This window comes from Oryctolagus cuniculus, chromosome 11 (assembly GCF_051225735.1).
Source record: "Oryctolagus cuniculus isolate XC-2025 breed Fujian yellow rabbit chromosome 11, ASM5122573v1, whole genome shotgun sequence".
Classification (NCBI taxonomy): Eukaryota; Metazoa; Chordata; class Mammalia; order Lagomorpha; family Leporidae; genus Oryctolagus; species Oryctolagus cuniculus.
The window spans coordinates 21,577,570-21,601,606 of NC_142877.1; the positions used below are offsets into that span (position 1 = coordinate 21,577,570).

General features: G+C 58.8%; 2 protein-coding genes across 16 annotated transcripts in view; one reads left to right on the forward strand and one right to left on the reverse strand.

The window, feature by feature from the left end:
- The window catches only part of SAMHD1 (SAM and HD domain containing deoxynucleoside triphosphate triphosphohydrolase 1), a 46,183-nt gene extending 43,130 nt beyond the window's left edge, over nt 1-3,053 (forward strand). For all 13 annotated transcript variants that reach the window (XM_089308007.1, XM_089308003.1, XM_089308004.1 and 10 more), the window contains one exon: nt 1,332-3,053. In XM_089308007.1, the coding sequence (XP_089164133.1) occupies nt 1,332-1,463 (132 nt within the window). In that variant the 3' untranslated portion in view covers nt 1,464-3,053. The remainder of the gene's footprint in view (nt 1-1,331) is intronic.
- On the reverse strand, nt 2,533-17,173 carry TLDC2 (TBC/LysM-associated domain containing 2). 3 transcript variants are annotated; one of them, XM_089308013.1, is made up of 7 exons: nt 16,721-17,173; nt 14,448-14,532; nt 13,471-13,632; nt 12,876-13,028; nt 9,725-9,820; nt 4,932-5,005; nt 2,533-4,345 (listed from the first exon to the last, which is right to left on the reverse strand). In XM_089308013.1, exons 2-7 carry the CDS (start codon nt 14,478-14,480, stop codon nt 4,210-4,212), a joined length of 654 nt encoding a protein of 217 aa, XP_089164139.1. In that variant the 5' UTR covers nt 14,481-14,532; nt 16,721-17,173; the 3' UTR covers nt 2,533-4,209. The 3 variants fall into 3 exon arrangements, with proteins under 3 accessions (XP_089164139.1, XP_089164138.1, XP_002710824.4); XM_089308012.1 differs by having other exon boundaries at nt 13,498-13,632; nt 14,448-16,812; XM_002710778.6 differs by having other exon boundaries at nt 14,448-16,812.
- Between the last annotated feature and the right edge of the window lie 6,864 nt (nt 17,174-24,037).

Below are 24,037 nucleotides of genomic sequence, written 5' to 3' on the forward strand. Positions count from 1 at the left end.
ATGCCTGGCAGGTGCTGTGGGGTGGGACAGGCACAGAGCCTGAGTGGAGGGAAATGAGATTTCCCTGGGTGTGGGTGGCTGGCAGAGATGGACTTCAGGAACCGTGGAGGCTGAGAGCAGAGGAGTGAGCAGGGGCCGGCCAAGGTGGCGCAGGGGCTATGCTGAGCGGGGCACCAGCGGGGCGCCTTGGAGGAAGGGGCTGGGCTTTTCTGCAGAGTCCTGTGAGCTAAGAGCATGGAGAGCTATGGGGGGCTCATGAGCAGAGAGTGCATTTTTAAGTTTGCATTTGTCAAATACATTAGAGTTGAACTCAGGGTGAAAATAAGGCATTTTGGTAGCAATAGAGATGAGTTTGAGGCCAGACAGTGCTGGGAGAGAGCTAGATCTTCAAGGATGACTGTCATGGCCATCCAACACCCACGAGGGCAGACGGCACCGGGTCAGACCCCGTGTACTTCTGCAGGAGGAATTTCACGCAGGGGAGGAGACAGGAAAGTGCAGAGCTGAATGAGCAACCAGGACCGGCGACAACTAGGTTAGAAAGACCCAGGGAGCAGGTGCGGGGTCCAGGAGCGGCAGCCACCTGCAGAAGTTGCAAGCACCGAAGACTCACAGCCACTGCTGCCGGGCCCTGGTGGCTCGGCCTTGCTTTGCCCCTGGCCTCCCTCCTCTTCCCATCGGAAGGCAGTGGGCACAGGTGCTGGGGAAAGTAGTTTCTAAGAGCAGAATGGGTCTGGGAGCAGAGAGAAAAACGAGGAGCGTACTACCCTGCTGCGGCATAGAGACTTGCAGAGAGCCTTCCCGTCAACCAAGAGCAGGGCCACAAGTTCAAGAACAGGTCAGGCTGGGCCGCTCGCATTCTCTGCTTTCAGGTCCAAGCGGCGTTCACTTTGGGACTCTCCTGCATTTCAGAGGGGAGCAGCTCATTTGGCAGGAGCCCGTGCTCACTTTGTAAATTAAAAACTCAAGTTCAGTAGGTACATGCTGCTCCTCCCCACCTTTCCTCTTTTTGGGCCATCTGGTGGACCTGGGATTTATTGCAGAGGGGTGCAGTGCAGCCCTTCCTTCTGGACAAACAGGCGAGCGCCTGGGCTCCAGGAGGCCCGGGAAGGGCGGTGGTGTGTCTGCTTCTGTCTGTCTCTGAGAGCAAAGGCTGTCTGTCCTCACAGGCTCTTGGCTCAGGACTCTTGCTCCTGTGAGTCGGGCCCAGGGCACGTGCGGTTCAGGGCTCCCCAAGAGTAAGCGTCCCCAGGAGCAGGCTGAGTGCACAAGCCGAGCGCGCTCGGAGACCAAATGACGGAAGCCAGTTTTTCTCTGTTTCTCCCTGACAGGATGGCGATGTAATCGCGCCGCTTATCACCCCTCGAAAGCGGGAGTGGAACAGGGATCCAGGCGCGAGCCCCACCGGCAGCCGGGAGGCGCTCAGGTCCAGGGGCCAGCTCTTCCAGGACAAGCTGGTGTGAGTGCCGCAGAGGGCGTCCCCTGCTCGGTTCCCCCAGAGCCCTCCGTCCGGCCCTCCGAATGGACTGATGGTCACTGCTTCTCGTGTTATGTTTTGAACGTGCGCACATGCTCAAGCTAAGTGGTTTTAAAAGAAACAAAAAGGTATGTGGCCAGTCTTGCTATGCACACTGGGAAAAGCTGACATGGACTGATTTTAATGCTAAGAAAACCTTTCTCCCTCCGTAATCCATTTTCTTAAGATAACTCTTGTATCTACCCTGAGCGCTGGGACAGATGATTGTTGTTAACTTAGAAATGACAAAAGGCTGTACATTGAAATTAGACGTGGGATTTGTCTTGGATGGACGTGGTTAAAACCAGAACATACAATCCCAGCCCCCTAGGGTGGCACCTGTCGCCCCAAGTATGTGAATAGCCGTCCACAGGTAATCTACGCACAGGGGAGAGACACCCCCACCCTTCTAGCCCCCTCATACGCTGCCAGGTTGGGGTGACAGCAGGAGGCGAGGGCCAGGAGTGGGTCTGACTCTCGGAGAAAGGCCTGGGGAAGCTAGCGGGAGGGTCTGGGGGCTCTGGCTTCCTCCTCAGCGGAGCCCCCGGGACAGAGGGGTCCCTCGAACGAGGCCGTTCCTTGCGTCCGCCCCAGCTTCAGGTCGGGCAGTTTCTTTGTCTCCTGAGTGCTCGCTGCCCCAGTCCTGCAGGCCGTGAGCTGGGCGGAGGTCACCCCAGGAGCTGCGCTCAGCCCGTTCAGACCTAGGACTATGTTGTGGCTGCTTCCGTGCCCTTGGCAGGTCGCAGGGCAGACGCTGGAGCGCCCAAGCTGAGCTTGTGCCTCCCTAGCGGCTTCCGGTTGTCCCTCCCATCTGGTGCTGATCCGCCCAGGGAACGAGCCGGCAGCCAGGCGGTTGCAGTGGCTCTGACCACAGCCAGCAGGTTAGCTATGTCTTAGGGGTGCGTCACTTGGCACTGTATGAGGCTGCTTGAAAAGGTTCATGGGAAAATGGCATCAAAAAGCATTTGTTTTGGTGGAGAAAAAAGGCCAAACTCATGCACTTTTTTTCATAACACACATTTTCCATGAACTTTTGGAGGACCCCCGTAGAACCAGATTCTGTTCCGTCCACACCCACGGGCTGACTGTGGCTCAGAGCAGCACGGGAGCCCTCCACCGTGAGGCCCTGTGGGGGGCGGTGTTGACTCCTCGGCTCACAGGAGCCTCAGCCAGGGCGGCCCCAGCACGCGGCCACATCTGCTCGCCCAGCTGCCTCGACAACTTTCAGGGCAGCCAACAGTGGCCCTCAGCGTCCTGCGGCCAGCCCCAAGGTCACGAATGTAGTCTCTGCGGAGATCCCTGTGTTTCAGGGCCTGGGGCTGCCCGAGTGCCGTCGTCCCAGCACCGCACCGCTTGCTGGCCGAGGTGCAGCGAGACCGTGTCTGGTTTGCATCTTCTGTCACACGCGAGGCAGCTGCACTTTACGCCCGTTATGACTGTTGTGATGATGAGAACCGTGTGCCGCTTACCAGGTTGCTTTTAAAAAAAAAAAAAATTCTTGACTGTTTGTATAAAAATAGAGATTTTAACAACGTGGTCTCTGGAGTCGTAGACATTGTTGCCTTGAGACTGTAAATGCAACGGCAGGTTACAAGGACGCGATCCCCTGCCTGGGCTGGGCTGCTGCCATAAAGTGTCCTGAATGTGTCTGGGTGTGCGCGTGGCCGGGCAAGCCCTGGGCCGGGGCTGCAAGCAGCAAGGGTGTTGACGCGAGGCAGCCCGAAGGGTCCCCTGTCCCTGCAGAGACTGGCACTGGCGGCAGGGGGCGGGCTTCCTGAGGTTTCAGAACTGCTGATGCACGGAAAACAGGTCATCCTCTTTTTAAAAAAATAAAATAAAAACTAAGACATTTATTTCAAAGGCAGACTAATAGAGATCTTCCACCCTCTGGCTCACTCCCTAAATTCCCATAACAGCCAGGTCTGGTCCATCCAGGTTTCCCACGTGGATAGCAGGGCCCCAGGACTGCTCCCAGTACGTCCCAGATGGGTGCTGGATCGGAAGCGCAGGGTGTCCGGGACGCACACCAGGCACTCCGCGGCACAGCGTCCACCCGCCTCCTCTCTCAACCTGCCCTCGGGCCCCGTCTCCACAGGTTTCCGTCTCTGTCCAGATACGCGCGTTACTCATTCGCTGCTCCCCGATCCTGTGAAACGAAACGGTGGCTTTGCGAGCACCTGGCACGCAGGTGGCAGAGCAGCCACAGGGCCGGGGAGGCGGTAATGCCGCTGGCGTCTGTTAGTCCCGCCGGTGGAGTCTGGCTTTCGCAGGTTGGATGATGTTTCAATTAAAAGAACTTCCAAAGCACACAAGCCAGAGTCTCGTTTAGATAAGGGAATACACAGATGTGTGTGCCTCTATGTGTGTGCGCGTGTGTGTGTACAAATTGGCAGGATACACGTGCGAATGTTAGTGTTCGAGAAGGTGGTTCAGCCGCTTTAATTTCCGCTCCTTCCGGTTCCCACAATAAGCACGTACTATTTGTAGGACTCCTGCTAGGATGCTTTTCACGAGGGACTTTGTAGCTTCCGCTCCTCCGCGGTCACCTCCGCAACCAAGCAGTGCTTGCCCCGTCCCTTCTTGGGTCCCAGACATCGGGGGGGCTGGCCAGCAGTCACAGTCAATGCCAGGGCCCTCACCAGGCGCCGGGTGGGCTGCTCTGTGTAAGCAGGGCCTAGGCGGCCCCCTGAGCCTCAGCTCAACGCCCAGGCCTCCAGCTCCGTGACGCAGAACTGCTCGTGCCGGGCCAGCACCTCGTTGTTGAAGGTCGCGCAGGGCTGGCTCCCACCGTGATACAAGTCTCCGTCCAGCCACAGCCCGAAGTGGCCACTAAAGAGAAGAGGACAGTGCTGGCAAGGCTCACAGTGAGAGAGAGAGAGAGACAGAGAGAAAGGTCTTCCTTCCATTGGTGTACCCCCCAAATGGCCGCTACAGCCGGCATGCTGTGCTGATCCAAAGCCAGGAGCCAGGTGCTTCCTCCTGGTCTCCCATGGGGTGCAGGGCCCAAGTACTTGGGCCATCCTCCACTGCCTTCCCGGACCACAGCAGAGAGCTGGACTGGAAGAGGGGCAACCGGGACAGAACCATCGCCCCAACCAGGACTAGAACCCGGGGTGCCGGCGCCGCAGGCGGAGGATTAGCCTAGTGAGCTACAGCACGGGCCTAGAGTGTTTTTCAAAATACGCACGGGCAGTAGTGCAACCATCTGCACCACCCAGTTTTAGGCACCGGGACATTTTTTCTGGCAAGTGTTCAGCAGAGGCGCGAATCTCACGGCTGTGGACCCTGAAGGCCCCAAACTCCTTCAGAAAGAGGCCTCCTAAAGCCCCCCTAGCCTCCTGCCTTATCTGGAGCAGCCAAGCAGGACAGGAGAGGAGAGGAAACGGGACCAGGACAGACGACCCAAGACACGCACCTGCCGCTGCCCAGCATCAATGAGTCCAAGTCTCCTTTCACGAAGAAAGAGTTGCTTCCGGTCCACTTGAAGACCTGGGGAGGTGGAAGGGCTCGGGTTACCAGGCAGGTCTTGACCCCAAAGCTGGGGGGCGGGAGGGACTCGGGCTCTCGAGAGTCCTCCTGCCAGCATCCCTGGCGTCCGCCGCCTCATACCATCGTTAGAATTCCCACCGCCTGGAAGCCCCCTCATTGGAGGAATGGGAACAGACCTCGAAGGCTCCCTGTTTCCTACAATAGAGAGAGGAGTGGAGAAGCCCAGGGCAGGAGACGGGACCCATCTTGAACTCCACTCCTGAGTCTCCCTGCCTGTGCCCATCGGTGAGACGCCCCCTGACGGCGGCCACTTCTGCCTGGCCCAGCCTCACTCGCCCCTGTCCACGCTGCAGCTTCGCACCCTCCCCTGGCCTCCTGTTACTACGGGAACAGAAGTCACCTCCTTGCTGTAGCCCAGAGAGCTCTTCCCTCCACCCCCCAAGCACCCACGAGCCATCTTTCAGCCCAAATGACATCTCATATTTCCTGCGGCCGCCCTCCCCCTCAGACCTGGTTTTTATTTTTCAAATTCTTTCTGAGCTATTGGAAGGGCAGACACACAGTTCCCATGGCCAGGACTATGGCAGGCTGGAGCTGGGGGCCAGGAACTGGATCCAGGTCTCCCGCATGGGTGGCAGGGGCCAGCTATGTGAGCCATCGGCTGCTTCCTCCCAAGGGGCGCATGAGCAGGAACAGCTGGGACTGGCACGCAGACCCCCTGATACGGGTGTGCACATCGGCAGCGGCCTGTTCCGTGGTCCTGTCGTGATCGTCAGCTATATTCCTGGTATGTAGTTGAGAAGTTTGTTGAGTGAAGAAATCACTTGAGTCCAATCAGGCCAAGCTTTAAAGAGCCACAAGAAGGCCGGCGCCGCGGCTCACTAGGCTAATCCTCCGCCTTGCGACGCCGGCACACCGGGTTCTAGTCCCAGTGGGGGCGCCGGATTCTGTCCCGGTTGCCCCTCTTCCAGGCCAGCTCTCTGCTGTGGCCCGGGAGAGCAGTAGAGGATGGCCCAAGTGCTTGGGCCCTGCACCCCATGGGAGACCAGGAGAAGCACCAGGCTCCTGGCTTCGGATCAGCATGGTGCGCCGGCCGCGGCAGCCATTGGAGGGTGAACCAACGGCAAAAAGGAAGAGCTCTCTCTCTCTCTCTCTCTCTCTCACTGTCCACTCTGCCTGTCCAAAAAAAAATAAAAATTTTTTCTAAAGAGCCACAAGAATATAATCTGCAAGAGGCCTTCGCAAAGTTTATGGAAAAATGCAGATTCTGCAGAAACCTAGCAGGGATTTCACACCCTTTTGCACCCAAATAAACAAAATCCACTTTGAAGTACCCTCATATTGTTGCTTGTAATTCATTGCACAAAATTGCTGCAAGAAACCAGCTGGTCCAAACCAGAAGATGGGCTGATCAGAGGGGGTCCCGGGCTCAGAGGGCTGAGGTGACAGTAACCACAAGGAGGCAGAGCCAGTCACCCCTCTCTTCTCTCAGGGCGTGAGGGAGCAGACCAGGCCCTCGGTGCTGCCAGTAACAGAGAGTGGCCCACCTTCGGATCCTAGGGTCCTGAAGGGTGGGCGGGGAGACAGCCCCTCTCTGGAAAGCCCCAGCGTCACCCGGCCATGATTTTGAGCATATGTGTGCCAGGGGCCGCTTTAGGCCCTGGGAGAAACGGTGGACGCCAAGGACAGACATCTGTCGCATAGACTCATGTTCTCGTGAGGCGTGGCAGGTGTCAGTGGATAGGGAGTCGACACGTCCAGGGGTGAGTGTGGCCCTTTTCCGCCTCCCTGAGACAGTGGTCCTGCAGGAACCGAGAGCAGAGCCCTGTGGAGGTCCCTGGGAGGGTGTGCTAGGCAGAGCAGCAGGTGCAAAGGCCCCGAGGCGGGAGCAGCCGGGCGCAGAGTGAAGGAAGCGCAAGGTGGCAGCAGCTGGCAGGTGCAGGGCTGTGTGGGTCGCGTTCGCACTTTGCTAAGGCACACATGCCCTGACGCGGTCCTTTCACTGACAGCCGCAGGGGGAGCAGGGAGACCCAGTCGGAGGCAAGGGCCAGGCTGCCTTCCTTGAACCAGGGCGGCAGCAGAGGCATGGTGAGAAGGGGTGGGTGCTGGGTGCACGGAGAGCCCTGAGGACTCTGGCAGCTCGGCATGGGGGTGGGAGAGAGCCTAGGCTTGGGGGAGGAGCTTAGTGTTTGAAATCCAAGTGGAGCTGCTAGGTAGCAGCTGGCTGTGTGAGCTTGGGGCCTGGGGAAGAAGCCATGGCACTGGGGAGAGAGACCACCAACAGAGAAGGGAGCCTGTGGTGTGAGTTTACCTCCAGGGCTGTTCCATTCCCAGAGCGGCTCTGTGCGTGGGAGATGGTGTGGGACCTTTAAGGGGCGGGGGCCCGGTGGGCGGGTCCCCAGGTCTGCAGTCTATGGGAGGGAGCTGTTGGGAGAGCAGCTGACTGTGAGAGCCTGAGTCGCCCTGTGGTCTGTGACTCACACCCAGCTCCCAGCAGCCTCCAAGGCTGGGAGCTAAGGAATCCGCTTCTCCTTACAAAGCTGTAGCCTGCCTCGGGTGTTTCACTACAGTGCTGCAGAGCAGGCCAGGGCCGAGAGCCAGAAGCAGGCTTACCGGACATAAGCTGGGGGGAGGGGGAGGCAGCCAAAGGCCCTGGCAAGGAGTCCTCACTGGCCCCGCTCCCGTGCCTGGGAAGGTCGGGGGAGGAGCCTGGCTGATGGCAGCGTGGGGTCGGTGGGGGTGGACAGCTGAGTGGTCTCTGTGTGTCCTGGGGCTAACCAGAACTAACCAGAGCACTGGGACACTGCAAAGAGCCTGAACAAATCCTTCCAGACGGCGCGCTGTGCCCACCCAGGAAGATGCCTGGACTCCCCCCCGACCCCCACTCTTCTTTTTGGGTCCCTGGGTGTTTCTTCTCTGTGCCATCTGTGCCTTTGCACCTGCTCCTCCCTCAATGCTGCCTCTTCTGGTCTCTCAAGATGCAGCTCCACAGCTCCCCCTAGGGGAAGTCCGTCTCCCCACGCACCCCTCGCTTGTCCCCTGTGCTGCTCTGCAGCCGGGGCAGCTCTCCAGGGACCCTCCGGCTTAGAGTTGGTGCAGACGCCAGGGCCAGTGTCCGGTCTCGTTCTCACCAGCACCTGACTGGGAGCACAGGCCTGGCGCTCCACCTCTCTGCGCCTGTTTCTTCATCTGTCAGACGGAGCTGCACAGCCCTGCAGGGGGCACATGTCCCCCTTTTAGGAGAGGGGGAGTCGCTGGTTCCCGCCAAGCACGTTGCACTCCGTAGCTTTGCTCAGCGAGTGGCCAGGCACGGCACTCTGGGTGGAGGATGGTTGCAGCCTGCAAAGCCCTGCTTCTGGGCGCCTGGGTTTCCAGTCGCTGCCTCCCACGGGCAGGTCCAGGAACGGTCACATCTGCGCCGTCCGTCGTCAGCGTCCCTCCCTGTCCACCACATCTTGTCTTCCGACCCTGCGGCCTCGCTGCTCCAGGTCTGATGTCGGGGGTGGGGGGCGTCTGTCTCAGGAACCCCCGGCTTCCCTCCCTGCACATCCAGCCCCTGTGCCCTCACTCCCTTCAGCTTCCTTTTCCCTGTGCCAGAGCCCGGCCTGGACGAGCGCAGCCACTCTGCAGGCCTGGCCCAGGGAGCCGAGTGTCACCAGTGGGAAGCACGCGCCAAGGGCAGCCTGGCCTTGCTGGGCTCCTGAGCCCCAGCTTCCTCCGTGCCCCCACCCCCTGCCACCACGGGGACCCTCTGGCGCCTTCACCCCCATCCACACCACTAGCTGATGGCCTTACCGTGCTGTTCATCAGAGGTCCCGGACGTGTCCTCCCTCCTCCTCCTGCTCACCCTAGGGCTGGCCTGCACGTGGACCCAGCAGGCCCTTCCAGCCTGTGCCCTGTGTCCTGCCTCCTCTCCCAGCCGGGAACCCAACAGCCACATTTAAAAAAAATATATTTATTTGAAAGGCAGAGCCACACAGAGAGAGGAAAAGACAGAGAACACGAGAGATTTGCCATCTGCTGGTTCACTCCCCAGATAGCCACAGCAGCCAGGGCTGGGCCAGGCCAAAGGCAAGAGCCAAGTCTCCCATGTCAGGGCCCAAGCACTTGGGCCATCTTCTGCTGCTTTCCCAGGTGCATTGGCAGGGAGCTGGATCAGCAGTGCAGCAGCCAGGACTCAAATTGGTGCCCGTATGGGATGACATGTTCCAGGTGGCGGCTCAGCCCGCTGTGCCACAGCCCCGGCCCCAGCAGCCACTTTGTTGAAGATCAGAGGCTGGGGCTGTGGCACAGCAGTTTAAGTGGCCACTTGGGACACCTGCATCTTATACTGGAAAACAAATTCAAGTCCTGGCTGCTCCAATCCCAATCCAGCTCCCTGCTTAGGCACTTGGGAGGGTAGTGGATGATGGTCCAAGTGCTTGGGCCCCTGCCACCCGTGAGGGAGACCTGGATGGAGCTCTAGACTCCTGGCTTCAGCCTGGTCATTGTGGCCACTTGGGGAGTGAACCAGCAGCTGGATGCTCTGTCTTTCATTCTGCCGTTCGATTCTTTTTTTTTTTTTTTTTTTTTAATGAGTAGGCCCAGGGGCTCCTCTGCCCGCCGCCAGCCGAGCTCAAGGGACACCAGGCAGCCCAGCATGGCCGGCAGCGCTTAGGGCCGCTGAGCCCCAGGCGTGGTCCTCCCTAGGCCCTCCCCCGTGAAGGGTGTGAGCATCACCTTCAGCTGCGGGGAGAAGGAGAAGAGGAAGGTCTCTCCAGTTCCGTAGAAGCCCTTGCTGAGCCGGATGGCCGAGGAGGAGAAGGCGCCGAACATCTGGAGAGAAGAACGTGCCGTCTGCAGCTGGACGGGAGTCAGGAGCCCCCCAGCCACCCCCCTCCAGGTGTGGAAAACGGAGCCCATCCTGGGACAGCTGGGCGGAGCTGGGGATCCAGGCCTGCAGGCCAGCACGTGGCAAACTCACGGCGCCCCGCGGCAGGGCTGTCGCTGGCCACTGCCTGCAGTGTCGGGACCCTCCTGCTCTCGCTTAGTCTTGTACGAGGGCCCCGTGCAGGAAAATCACAAGTTGTACACAAGCAGAAAGGGAGGAAGATAGGGGAGCCACAGACCCCTGTTCTGTCTCCCCAGCACAACTCCTCTTAACCTCTGAGCGCGTTCCCTGCCAGTGCACACACTGAACGGTCAACTTTATTGATTTATTTGAGAGGCAGATACAGAGCACTCCCATCCCATGGCCAGGACCCTTGGGAGCCAGGAGCTCCACCCAGGTCTCCCACATGGGTGGCAGGGGCCCAAGCACTGGAGCCGTCACTGCTGCCTCCCAGGTCAGCTTTGGGAGGAAGCTGGAGCCAAGACTGAAACCCAAGCGCTCGGATAGGGGACGAGGGTGTCTCACCTTCTACTTTATGTATTTATATTTTTAATAGATTGTTTGAAAGTCAGAGAACCCATCTACTAAATTATTCCCACGTGCCCACAATAGCCAGGACTAGGCCAGGCCGAAGCCAGCAGCTCAGCCCAGGTCTCCCACATGTATAGCATCTGGGACACAAGGACAGCAGCCATCCCTGTGCCCCCCCCGCCCCCCCACGGTGCACCTTAGCAGAAGCTGGAATTGGGAGCAGAGCCAGGCATCGCTAGCTGCACTGTCATAGCTACACGAAGTACCGCCCATTGACCTCTGTTTTAAACACCCATGTCTGTGCATACTTTTATCGCAAAGAGGAGACCCTGTGTAATGCACTTAATGTAAGGTGCTTGTATTGACCAAGTTCAGCCATAGCGAGAAGTGAAGAGCAGGACCCGGATGCCCTGCACCTCCACCCAGAGTTGCAAATGTATTTGCCACGTTTGCTTTCTCTGCCTCTTCATGTGCTTCTCTGAGCCTTGGGAAACGACCCTCCAACCCTAAACAGTTCGGCTCCTAAGATGGGGGACTTTGTCTTTTTTTTTTTAATAAAGCATTTATTTATTAACTCTTCAATACTTTTTTTTTTTTTTGGACAGGCAGAGTGGATAGTGAGAGAGAGAGACAGAGAGAAAGGTCTTCCTTTTTTGCCGTTGGTTCACCCTCCAACCGCCACGGCTGGCGCACTGTGGCCGGCCCACCGCGCTGATCCAATGGCAGGAGCCAGGTACTTATCCTGGTCTCCCATGGGGTGCCGGGCCCAAGCACTTGGGCCATCCTCCACTGCCTTCCCTGGCCACAGCAGAGAGCTGTCCTGGAAGAGGGGCAACCGGGACAGAATCCGGCGCCCCGACCGGGACTAGAACCCCGTGTGCCGGCGCCGCTAGGTGGAGGATTAGCCTACTGAGCTGTGTCGCCAACCGGGGGACTTTGTCTTACGTCACCGTAATACACACTGTTGCATCTAAGAAACTGCACCGTCAGTCCTTCTGTTCTTGTCTCCAGCTGTCTCCTGAATGCGTTTCAGAGACTGTTTAAGGAGAAAACCTCGTGGCACTGCAGGTGAAGCTGCCCCCTGCGGCACTGGGGTCCCTTATCAGAGCGCTGGTTCTAGTTTGCTCCCAGCTAATGCACCTGGGAAGGCAGTGAATGATGGCTCAAGTGCTTGGGCCCCTGCCACCCACGTGGGAGCCCCAGATGGAGTTCCAGGCTCCTGGCTTCAGCCTGGCTTAGCCCTGGCTGTTGTGGCCATTTGGGGAGTGAACCAACAGATGGAAAAGCTCTCTCTCTCTCTGTCTGTAATTCTGCCTTTCAGATAAATAAAATAAATCTTAAAAAACAAAACAATAAAAAGGACACCGTGGCCCAGCTTTTCACCGTGTGGAGCCATCAAAGCTCCCTTGGCTATCTCCTGCTTGGGGCAAGCTAGCTTTCCTAGCTGTGGGGAGTAGGGTTGTGGGTTTTTTTGTTTTTGTTTTTGACAGGCAAAGTTTGACAGTGAGAAGAGAGACAGAGAGAAAGGTCTTCCTTCCGCTGGTTCACCCCCCAAATGGCCACTACAGCCAGAGCTACACCCATCCGAAGCCAGGAGCCAGGCACTTCCTCCTGGTCTCCCAAGCGGGTGCAGAGCCCAAGCACCTGGACCATCCTCCACTGCCTTCCCAGGCCACAGCAGAGAGCTGGCCTGGAAGAGGGGCAACCGGGACAGAATCTGGCGCCCCGACCGGGACTAGAACCCGGTGTGCCGGCGCCACAAGGCAGAGGATTAGCCTATTGAGCCGCGGCGCTGGCCAAGGTTGTCTGTTAATACCAGGAGGAACTTCCTCCTGGTCCCAGTGTTGGGGCTCCATCCAGCGGGAGGGAGCTTCCCGGCCCTTGGGTGGAAGGGCTCATGCGAGGGTCCTCTAGGACCCCTGAGGTCTCTCCGGGCATGAACAGGTGCCTTCCACAGAGGGGCATCTGAAACCAGCTCCCAAGCCCGCTTCCTGCCACCCGAGTGCAAGGCTGGAGCCACCCACCACAGGGTCTCAAGGCAGGAGCCCTGTGTGGCAGCCGCCTCGCACCAGCTCGACCTCCTCCCCTGCAGCGGGGCTGTGTGAGCATGGAGGTGGGTGTGGCTCAGCTGATGAGGCTCCTCCCCCCAAGCACTGCTGAGGAGATGGGGCTCTGCATGTGTGGTGGGTGGTTTTAGCCTTAATAGCTGACTCCTCCCCGTTAGACTATCACCTCCAGGAGGCCTGGGGCCACTCTGAGGTCGGCAGTGTCCCATATCTACCCGGGCGCACTGAGGTGCTCCAGATACACAGTTCTTCTGTGAATTACGAGGGGAGGGCTCTGGGTGGGATGGGCCTCAAAGCCCTCATCAGCGTCCCTCCCGTGTGACTCCATCCATCGCCTCTGCCTCCTGGCCAGGTGTGCTTGGGAGCCCCCGAGAGCCACAGGTGAGGGCCCAGCGCAGCTCACCTGCCCGTCCTGGTCCCTCAGCACCAGCAGCGCCGGCCCGCCGTGGCCCTCCATCTGCCGGTACAGCCGCCGCAGGCTGAAGCCGTCCCGAGACGTGCAGAAGGCGAGACTCCAGGGGCGCCCCCTGAGCCTCGGGGGGAGGTGGAGGCTGAGCTGGGGGCAGAAGGCCTGCGGTTAAACAGCATGTCCCGGTGACGTCCATGCCCATTAGCAAGGGCCCTCAAAGACGGGGGTTCCTGGTCCCGTTTTACAGATGAGAAGACTGAGGCTCAGAGAAGCCAAACAACCCAAAGCCAGGATTTGCACTGAGGTCGGGACCCCCTCCCCGCGGCTGGCCTGGCCCCACCCCAGCTTCGGCTTCAGCGCCAAGGGCTTTGCTCTTTCAGAATCAGCTTCTTTCCTTGTCTCTGCCCTGCTGGTCCAGGGAGCACGGGGGCGCTAGAGTCACTGAATCATTGTGTGGAAAGGGAAAGGCAAGAGGGAAATGATTTGTGCAAGGTGATAGGGTGATCTGGGGACAGAGCAGCCGGGAGCCCAGGGCCCCCTGGGCGTGGCCTTTAGGCTGAAATCTCCGGACCACGCAAGATGCCCGAACCTGCCTAATCTCCGAGGCCCGCAGCACCTGGCTGGCCTCCATCAGCTGGGGCTCCTCCGCGGTTGGGGCTGGGGCTGGGGCTGGGGCTGGGGCTGGGGCCGCCGCCTTCTCTTCCTCTTCGTCATCCTCCTCCCCAGAGAGCGCGTCCTCCACTTTGCTGGGCTGTGGAGACATAGGGAGGCCTGGCAGATCACAAGCGGCCACTTCCTCCATCTCACTGGCACCAGAGCCTCGGGCCCCTGCAGCCCTGCCGCCCCCCGCCCTGTGACAGCCAGGACTGTGCCCTGGCTCCAGCTGCTTCCTCCCCAGCCCTGACCGCTGAAGGCCAAGGCTCACCGGCTGCTCAAATGGGGCTGCCGGCCCTGCGCTTGGTCCGCCTGTTTGTTCTGGATCCAGGGTGGGTGCCAGGGATCAAATTCAAGGCTGGGAGCAGGGAAGAGCAGGTGGCAGCTCAGCCCTGGGAGCTGCAGCCCTGTGTGTGTGTGTGTCCGTGTGTGTGCAGGAAATAATGACCTGCCCTGAGGTGGTGCGTGGTGCGTGCGGTCATGTGGGTCTGTGTAGAGTGGGATTTTCCACGTGTGTTGTGTGTTGGCTTGGACCAGGCTGGTGGGGCCGTCGGGGTGAGAGGTGTTCAGCAGAAAGTGGTTTGAGTGTGAGTTGGGATCGTGTAAATCTGTGTGTGTATCAGTGTGCATGCTCCGCTGAGCTTCCCCTCTGCAGTGTGTGTGTGCAAGCGTGTGTGTGCCCGGGTGCCTGCGCACCATGGCTCCCAGGCCGCTCACGGGAGGGGGTGAGACATTGGCGTCTCAGGACCAAGAGGCTGGGCGCCGAAGCCCCAGGGTTCAGAGTCGCTGCCGCTGTAAGGCCCCAGCCCGCTGGGAAGGAGACACATCTGCCAGCATCCCCCCCTAGCCAGGGGCCTCCTCCCGTGCCTCCCGCCCTCTCTGGCAGCCCGAGCAAGTGGAGCGGGCCCTTACCAGCCGAGTGTAGCGCCAGCGAGCCCCCTTCATGCTCCCTTCCGGTCCCAGCCGCCGGCAGTGAGTGAGCGAGCGCCCAGCCCAGCTGGGGAGGAAGCAAGGCCCAGAGGTGAGCGACAGGTCTGGGGCACGCCCTGCCGACCACGCCCACCCAGCTGCCCTTTGCCCCCTCTCCTTGCCACGCCTGGTGGCCCCGGGTGAGTCTGAGCAGCACGTGGATGCCATCTGTGATCCACTCGCCTCCCTGCCCTCCTGGCCGCCTGGCTTGGTGCGTGTGGCTCTTGGGCAGGTGCCGCAGGTCCCCTGTAGGGCCTTGGGCCAGACCACTTGCATCTCGGGGCCTCAGCTCCCTACATGTGACATGATGGACTGGATCATCCTGGAAATGGCCCCTGATTCTAGTGCCCCAAAGCCTCTGAGTGCCTGCGACAGAAGCAAAAACCAGACCCTTCAAAATGCCTTTTTTCTTAAAAATCTTTGGAGCCTCACCAACTCCAAAGTCAGGCTGTGCCATGGAAGCCAGGAGCCAGGAACTGCATCTGGGTCTCCCGTGTGGGTGGCAGGGACCCCAGTACTGGTGGCATTGCTGCTGCCTCCAGGGGCGGGCATCAAGGCCAGGCCCCTTGATCAGGGCGTGGGACCCCAGCAGCTTCTACCCACTAAGCCAAACACGGCCCCTCAATGGTTTTTCTGCTTTTTAAGAGTCCATTGTGGCTATTGTGAAAAGTCTGGGGAATCCAGAAAAGAACGAGGAATACAAAATATCTGTAATTCCATGTCTCAGAGATACACTCCCGCTGCCAACGCATGGCCCAGTCTGACTGCATGGAGGCCCGGGGTCACAGTGAGATGGTTTTATAAGATGCCTTTTCCACTTGACCACAAGCCTGGTGACACTCGGCGCCCTCTGAGCCTGATCGTGAACAGCTCTGTATTGTTCGTTGTAGGGCGTGCGTGATTTACTCCCCTCCTTCCTGTCGTCCGTGACCATGAGCAAACCTGCACTGAACTTTGTTCACATGTGATTACATCCTTCGCCATCTAGTTCATAGCTGGCTGTGAGGTCAAAGGGCACGCACATGGTCCTGGACATGGCCCCAACAAGGCCTTCCTGGTGTGTGTGTGTGTGTGTGTGTGTGTGTGTGAAGATTTATCTGTTTATTTGAAAGGCAGGTTACAGAGAGAGGGAGAGATCTTCCATCCACTGGTGCACTCCCCGCAGCTGGGCATGGGCCAGGCTCGAGCCAGGAACCTCATGTAGGTCTCTCACGTGGGCATGGGCTGCTGTCCCAGGTGCATCAGCAGGGAGCTGGATGGGAAACAGAGCAGCCGGGATGCTGGTGCTGCAGGCGGCGGCTTCACCCGCTGTGCCACAGCGCCGGCCCCTTCCCCGGTGCCTAAGGCTGACCTGGCTCCAGGAGCCTGTGGTGGATCCCAGAGTGACGTGTTTCTCATCATCGAGCTATAGTGCCTAGGGAGGCTGCCGTGCATTAAGGGGAAGGCGTGCACATAGCCGCAAGACAGCAGGTGCATTTGCTAAGACCACCCAGGCTCTGCAGTCAGGAAGCTAAGCCCCTTACTTGCTGTGTGACCTTGGGTAACTTTCTTCTGTCACCTCAGCTGTAAAATACCAATCTCTACCAATGTTATAAAGGAAAATTGTGGGGCCGGCACTGTGGCATAGCGGGTGGAGCTGCCGCCTGCAGTGCTGGCATCCCATATGGGCTCTGGTTCGGGAACAAACTGCTCCACTTCCAATCCAGCTCTCTGCTGTGGCCTGGGAAAGCAGTAGAAGATAACCCAAGGCCTTGGGCCCCTGCACCCATGTGGGAGACCTGGAAGAAGCTCCTGGCTCCTGGCTTCAGATTGGCACAGCTCTGGCTGTTGTGGCCAATTGTGGGGTGAACCAACGGATGGAAGACTTTCTCCCTCTCTCTCTCTCTCTCTCTGCCTCTCCTCTCTGTGTAACTCTGACTTTCAAATAAATAAATATTTAGAAAAAAAAAAAGGAAAATTGTGCCTAAAGAGCTGGCAGGCTAAGCCAGGCCTCTGTCCTCTGTCCTGTCAGTGCTGTGACCCACAGGCCCTGGTGTTTGGTGAGTGCTGGGTAAGCCCAGAGCCCACTGCTGTCCCCACACTGCTTCTCTGAGAGACCCAGGGCTCCAATCCCAGAGAAGTGGCCAGCAGCCTCCCCCCAGGAGCCCCCAGGACAGGCAGGCACGGCCATTCCCACGGTGAGGAGCTGGGGGTTGGGGAAGGGGAGGGAGACTCACCCTGCCGTGCCCTGGTCCTGGTGACCTCCTGCAGGCAAGTGTCCGCCAGCTCCGCCAGGGAAGAGCACACCCAGGACTGACCTGTCCACGGGCTGTCTGTGCGCTGGCCCTGGCCCTGGGCCCTCCTCCTTGGCTCTTATACCTGCCAGGAGGGTGTGTGGCCCGCCCTGGCCCTGCCCCTGCCCCAGCCCCGGTTCCAGCTGGGAAGGTCTATTCGTGATTATAGGACACCAGGAACTCAAATCCCACAAACACACACAAACAAGACCTGGTCACCCTCAGCCCAAGGCTGTGGGGCATACTCTGGCCCTCACCTGGAACTTCTCCCTGTAGCCAGCGTGCAGGCCCTGGTGCCTGCTACCCACCGCTGGAGACCCGGCCCTGGGCACTGCCTTTGTGCAAACGCTCTGGGAGACGCAGCGTGTGCAGCGGGGAGCGGGGCCTGGGAGCTCTGTGCTGTCTCCCCTCTCTGGCCTGCTGTGCAGCAGGTGCCTGGTTCACAAGGGACACACAGAGACTTCTCTGTCCCAGGCTCACAGAGGGACGTCAGTGACTGCTGTGTTGTTGGCTCACAAACTTCAAAACCGAGCCTCAGAGCAGGTGGCATCTGCCCAGGGCAGGATCCACTGGAGAACACAGCCCAAGCACTTCCTTGCTCTGCTGGGTGGCTGAGCCCGCTGGCCTACAGGGGGCCCGCTCCAGCTGTACACACCTGGAAGGCACCCACCCCTCCTGCTTCTGGTGGAGCACACTGGCAGCCTCAGATACCCTGCCCCCCCGCCCCGGCCAGCGCTCCCCCTGGACGCCGCAATGGCCGCTGTATTGTGGGGAAAACAGGCCAGCATGAGGCCCTGTTACCACCTCAAACATGGCTGTTGCAATCTGTGTTTCGGCTATCAACAGCACAGGGGTCACAGCCTGGCACCTCCTGCCCTCTCCCACCCTCCTTCCTCCCGGCTCACCACCTGACCCCTGGAAGCTTGGAGAGGCAGGGCGGTCTGCCCGGCTGCCCCATTCCGCAGTCCTCATGTCCAGGAAACCCAGCGTGTGGGTGGGTGGGGACACCCCGTGCACACAGCAGCCCCTAGAAGGCCTCCAGCACCCGGGCCCTGGCACCGCCCTTGGCCTGCAGGTTGCTGTCTCCTTGCTTCCAGGCCAGCTTCGCACCGCCTCTTTCAGATCTGCCGCTGCCCCGGGGCAGGGGTCTGGCCTCCTGGATTGGAATGCCTGGGTTCCAGTCTTGGCTCTGCTCCCCTCTGTAGCTCTGGGGAGCCAGCAGGTGATGGCTCTGTAACCCACACTGGAGAACTGGGTCGAGTTCCAGGCTCTTGGCTTTGACCTTAGCCCTGGCTGTTGAGGGCATTTGGGGAGTGAACCAGTGGATAGGAATTGTTTTTCTGTACCTTTGAAATAAAAAATGAAAAAATTTTAAAAGAACTGCAATAGAGTGGCTGATGTTGTGGCATAGCATGTTAGAGAACCACCTGTGATGCGGCATCCCATATGGGCGCGGGTTCGAGTCTTGGCTGCTCCACTTCTGACCCAGCTCCCTGCTAATGGCCTGGGAAAGCAGTGGAAGATGGCTCAAGGGCTTGGGCCCCTGCACCCGCATGGGAGACCTGGATGAAGCTCCTGGCTCCTGGCTTCAGCCTGGCTCAGCCCTGGCTGTTGAGGCCATCTGGGGAGTGAACCTACAATCAGATTTCTCTCTCTCTTTCTGTCTCTCCCTCTGTAACTCAGCCTTTCAAAAAATAATAAATCTTAAAAAAAAAAAAAACCTGCAATGGTCACTTCCAGGAAGCCATTTGAGTGACCAATGACCAATAAAGGGGGAAGGGGTGCCCCCTGGGCCGCCTATTCATGGGCTTCTTTCTGAGTGGGAAGGGGCTGATGTGTGCCTGGAGGTTATGAGCAAGAGCCTCCGCCTCTTGCTAAGTGTTGAGCCCGCCGGCACCTGCCGTGCGACGCCGGCAGGTGCCGGGGCTGGGGGAGGGTGGGAACCGTGAGGCCTGGGCCTCCCTCTGAGGGTCACGGGCGCTCCCTGGCATCCGGGTATCCGCTGGGTCCGGGAGTCCGCTTGCCGCCCTCCCCGCCTCCAGCCCTCTCCCCCTAGCCCTCTCCTTTTTGCACCGGGCGTACAGAGGCCACGCCCCTCACCGCACCACCCCGCTCCCTTCTGCCTGGCTCCCCACAGCCGGCCCCGCCCCTCACCCCTGCTCCCGCCCTCCTTCCTCTCTCCGCCTTCTCGCTCGCCCCTCCCTCTGACTCGGGCCCCCTGCAGCCTCAGGTCGCCCTGGGAGAGGGGCTCTTCCCTCTCCCTTCTCCTGCTACCCGCAGTGGCTGCGGTCGCAGTTCAGCCCTAGCTGCTCTGCTTCCCATCCTGCTGCCTGTTAATGCACCTGGGAGGCATGGAGGAGGCTCCATCGCTTGGGCCCCCGCAGCCACGTGGTGGGGGCCCGGATGGAATTCTGGTTCTGGGCTCCTGGCCCTGGTTGTTGCAGGCATTTGGGAAGCAAACCAGCAGAAGGAAAATCTCACTCTGCCTTGAATATAAATAGACGACATTTAGATGGCATCCGGTGCCATCAGTCTCAGTGACTGCCGTGCGGGGCGGGGCCTGGCTCTGACCACCCTCTCCTGCTCTACTCCCTTCTCTCGGCTTTGCCCAGCAGGCCCCGGGCCACGCTGGCCAGCCGGCTTCTCTGAGACTCGTCAGCCTCCTTTGCCCTTGCCGTTCCCTCTGCCTGGAATTCTCTTCCCTGGGTCTTTAAATGTCTGTTTAGATGTGGCGTTCTCAGACAGAGCTCCGTGTCTACCCTGTTTAACACGGGTTTTCCAGGGTGGGTGTCTGGTGCAGCAGTTGAGACACCACCTGGGACGCCCGCAGGTCCCATCCCAGTGCCTGGGTTCCAGCCCCAGGTCCACTTCAGTCTTTGCTAACATGCACCTGGGGAGGCAGCAGGCCATGCTCAAGTACTTGGATCCCAGGGGGGCCGGCGCTGTGGTGTAGTGGGTAAAGCTGCCGGCGGCGGCAGTGCCTGCATCCCATGTGGACACTAGTTCTAGTCCCGGCTGCTCCACTTCTGTTCCAGCTCTCTGCTATGGCCTGGGAAAGCAGTAGAAGATGGCCCAAGTCCTCAGGCCCCTGCACCCATGTGGGAGACCCAGAAGAAGCTCCTGGCTGTTGGCTTCAGATCAGTCCAGCTCCAGCTGTTGCAGCCATTTGGGGAGTGAACCAGTGAATGGAAAACCTCTCTCTCTCTCTGTAACTCTACCTTTCAAATAAATGAATAAACATTAAAAAGAAAAAAGTACTTGGATCTCTGCCACCCCAGGGGAGACCCAGATGGAGTTCAAGGCTCTTGGCTTTGTCCTGGTTCGGCCCTGACTGTTGTAGGCATTTAAGGAGTGAACCAGTGGATGGAAGATTCTCTCTCTCTGCCTTTCAAATAAAATGAAAACAAAATGTAAAAAAATAGTTTTTCCTACAAATTCTAATTTTATTTGTGGAATGAGAAAAACCTTTAATGTTCTTTTTTCTCTAAATCACCTTCTCAAGGCCAGTGCTGTGGTGTAGCAGGTAAAGCCGCTGCCTGCAGTGCCGGCATCCCATTTGGGCACTGGTTCAAGTCCCGGCTGCTCCACTTCTGGCCCATCTCCCTGTTAACACACCTGAGAAAGCAGTGAAAGATGGCCCAAGTGCTTGGACCCCTGCACTCACATGGGAGACCTGGAAGAAGCTCCTGGCTCCTGGCTTTGGTATGGCCCAGCTCTGGCTATTGCAGCTGCTGGGTCTTAGTCCACCCGAACGAGGATGGTCTGGGTCTGAAGAAAGGTAAGTGCGCCGCTCGCCCGTTCCCCAGCCTCCCAATCCAGGAGACAGTCAGAGGCAGCGGGGAGTCAAGTCAAGCAACCAAGAACTCAGTTTATTACGTGTAGCAAAGCCTTTTAAAGCACAAGACCGCAGGATTACTGGGGCAGGGCATAAGGACCAACCAATTACTTAAAAGTTCATTTTATGGGGTGACTTTTTACAGGACCAGCCATATGTCTGTACACTCATCATCAGTTGTCACCTCCCCTGATGCTGCGCAGCCAATCAGCTTTGGTAGCAAATGATTTTGGGCACCGCCCACTTTACTTCCTTTGGGCGCCATCTTTGAATTGCCTCCTGTGCCTAATTTCCCCACAGCAGCTATTTGGGGAGTGAACCAGCGGATGGAAGGCCTCTCTCTCTCTGCCTCTGCCTCTCTGTAACTATGCCTTTCAAATTAATAAACACTTTTTTTTTGAAAGGCAGAGTGGACACTGAGAGAGAGAGACAGAGAGAAAGGTCTTCCTTTGCCGTTGGTTCACCCTCCAATGGTTCACCCTCCAATGGCCACTGCGGCCGGTGCACTGCGCTGATCCAAAGCCAGGAGCCAGGTGCTTCTCCTGGTCTCCCGTGGGGTGCAGGGCCCAAGCACTTGGACCATCCTCCACTGCACTCCCGGGCCACAGCAGAGAGCTGGCCTGGAAGAGGGGCAACCGGGGACAGAATCCGGCGCCCTGACCGGGACTAGAACCCGGTGTGCCGGCGCCGCAAGGCGGAGGATTAGCCTAGTGCGCCGCGGCACCGGCTTAAACACTTTTTTTTTTAAGTTATGTTGTCTTGGAAGCTGGAGTTCGTCTCCATTCAGGTTCCATCATATTGGTCAACTTAGCAGGTTGAATGGGAGATGTTAAAGGATTTCATCACTTGGGAAACTCAGCACGTCTGTGTCTCAGGATCTGTGACGTAATCCTTACAGTCCCGCCAAGCTGCCTTCCATGTAGAGCCCAGCTTGCTGCAGCCCCATGGAGCAGCACCCCGGGCCCTGGGTACGAATCGACCCCAGCCTGCCACTTCCAAGCTGTAAGGATGCGGTCACGTACACTCCGTGGCCCACTGCTGTGTGGCAGGCAACCCTGAAACTGAGGCCAGAAACAGCTTGTGGTTGGGGCCAGGCTGGTAAAGGGGCTTCGGCTCCACTTGTCAGCGGGAGCTCTGAGGTGGGCTTGAGCCATCTGAAGCTGCCTGGTTCACAGTGGGGACCCGTGCTGGCGCTGGCCACCCGCCTTCCTGGGGCCGGCAGTCCCAAGGGGAGAGGCTGGGAAGCAGCTCCACTGCCCTTCCTGCCCTGCCCTTGGGAGCTGCAGAGCTGCACTCCCACCACCACGCTCCGATGGTCAAGGCAGGCAAGAGGCCCGCTCAAGGTCAAGGGGAGGGACCTCAGACCCCGGCCTCAACTGCAGGAGTCATGAGAAGAAGAGCAGTGGGAGGCTGGCTGAATCTGGAAGCTTCAAGCAGCCACAAGAACTTTCTCAGCCTTTCTGAGATTCTCGATTGACATGCTGAGCGCAGAGCCTGGCACAGCGTGGGCACCGCAGGCCGGACAGCCGCGGGGCTGGTCAGCAGCTGAGGATGGCCCCAGCTGGCGGCTGCACACAGCCAGCTCTGAACACCTCTTAGTGCTGTCCCTCGTCTGAACTGAGTCCAGAGCGCCTTCCCTTGGCCCCCCAGGCCCTGTTCTCAGGGCCCGCTTGAGTCCTGAAATCTAAAGAACCTCAAAGCAGGAAGGACTGAGCCCCCTGCCCAGCCAGGAATGTTAGGGGGACAGCTGACACAGCCAGGACATGGGCTCTGGACTCACAAGACCAGCAGTGTGTTCAGGAGGGGCCAAGCCAGCCTGGTGGGTCACAGCACACAGCACCTCCAAGCCCACAATCTTCATGGGAGGAGAAACTGAGGCACGATTGCCAAGAGCTACCCAGCTTGTGTGCCGACAGAGCTGGAGCAGCAGAGCTGGGAGGTCGGTGACATCTGGTGCAGGAGACCAGTCTGGGGACACTCGTGGGCCCTGCCCTGTGTCATTACCCACGGCGCCACATCACAGCTCAGCACCCTTGCCCTGCGCCAAGTTCTGGCACCCCACGAGAAAGCAACTTCGATCCAACATGGCACTTTTAAACACTGTTCATTTATTTGAGAAGGAGAGAGGAGAGGAGAGAGAGAGAGCTGCAGATCCCATCTCCTAGTTCGCTCCTCAATGACCACAATGACTGGGGCTGGGCTGGTGCCAGGGGCCAGGAGCCAGGAATGCAATTCAGGCCTCCCACATTATGGGTTCCTGCCACCACGCCTCCCAGCCTTCGCCTCCCAGGGTCTGCATTAGCAGGACCCAGAAGAACTTTGTGGCACTGTAGGTAAAGCTGCCACCTGTGACAATGGCATCCCATAGCCAGTTTGCATCCCATGTGGATGCCAGTTTAAGTCCCAGCTCCACTTCCAATCCAGCTCCCTGCTAATGGCATGGGAAAAGCAGCGGAGGATGGCCCAAGTACTTGGCCCCTGCCACCCATGTGGGAGACCCACTAGAGAGTATACCAGCAGATGGAAGATATCTCTGTAACTCTGTCTTTCCAATAAATAAATATTAAAAAAAAAAAAGAGCCAGAGCTGAGACTGGAACTCAGACACTCCCGTGTGGGATGTGGGTACCTAATCGCCTGGCCATGTGCCCACCCCCATGATGCATCTTTTCTGGTCCATTTCCTTCTGTGGTGTGAGCTCCGTGAGCTCAGGACCAGACAAGCCCACCGTGTCCCTCCGTGTCTCACCTGGTGTCTGTGCAAGCAGAGTGGGTGCACAGTGTGGGGGGTGGGGGCTGGGAATGCCCTGGAGCAGCAAACTGCCAGGCAGCCCTGGTTCTTTCTTTATTTAAAAAAGATTTATTTTTTATTTATTTGAAAGGCAGAGTTACAGAGAAAAGGAAAAGGCAGAGAGATCTTCCCACCACTGGTTCACTCCCCAGATGGCCAAAACAGCTGGAGCTGAGCCAATCTGAAGCCAGGAGCCAGGAGCCAGGAGCCTGGGCCATCTGCTGCTGTGTTCCCAGGCTGTAGCAGAGCGCTGGATCAGAAGTGGAGCAGCCGGGTCTCGAACAGCCACCCACGGGGGATCTGGCACTGCAGACGGTGGCCTTACCCGCTGCACCACAGCATGGTTGGCAGCCCAGCTTTTTACCTGGCTCTATGGGGAGCACCTGGAGGGGACTCACACCTGGACTGATGAAGTCAGGCCCCAGGTGTGAATTCTTTGCCTGTGGGGGTGATGGGGCAGCTGTGGGTGAACAGGTGCAGAGGATTAGGGAAGGAGAAGGGGGAAAGGGCAAGAAGAAAGGAGGGGAGAGGTGGGGAGCTGGGATGGGAGAGGCGGCTACGGGGGTGCCACGGCATTGCCCCAACCACGGGCCGAGGTGCAGCGGAGGACTGGCCCTGGCTCTGGCCTGCACTGGC

Excerpts from the sequence above, each read along its gene's own strand:
- TLDC2 (XM_002710778.6), bottom strand. The coding sequence starts at position 14,780 with ATGCAAGTGGTCTGGCCCAAGGCCCTACAGGGGACCTGCGGCACCTGC. Across the intron at positions 9,821-12,875 it reads TGAGGGACCAGGACGGGCAG|ATGTTCGGCGCCTTCTCCTC; the intron begins GTGAGCTGCGCT and ends TCTTCTCTCCAG. Across the intron at positions 4,346-4,931 it reads TTGATGCTGGGCAGCGGCAG|TGGCCACTTCGGGCTGTGGC; the intron begins GTGCGTGTCTTG and ends TCTTCTCTTTAG.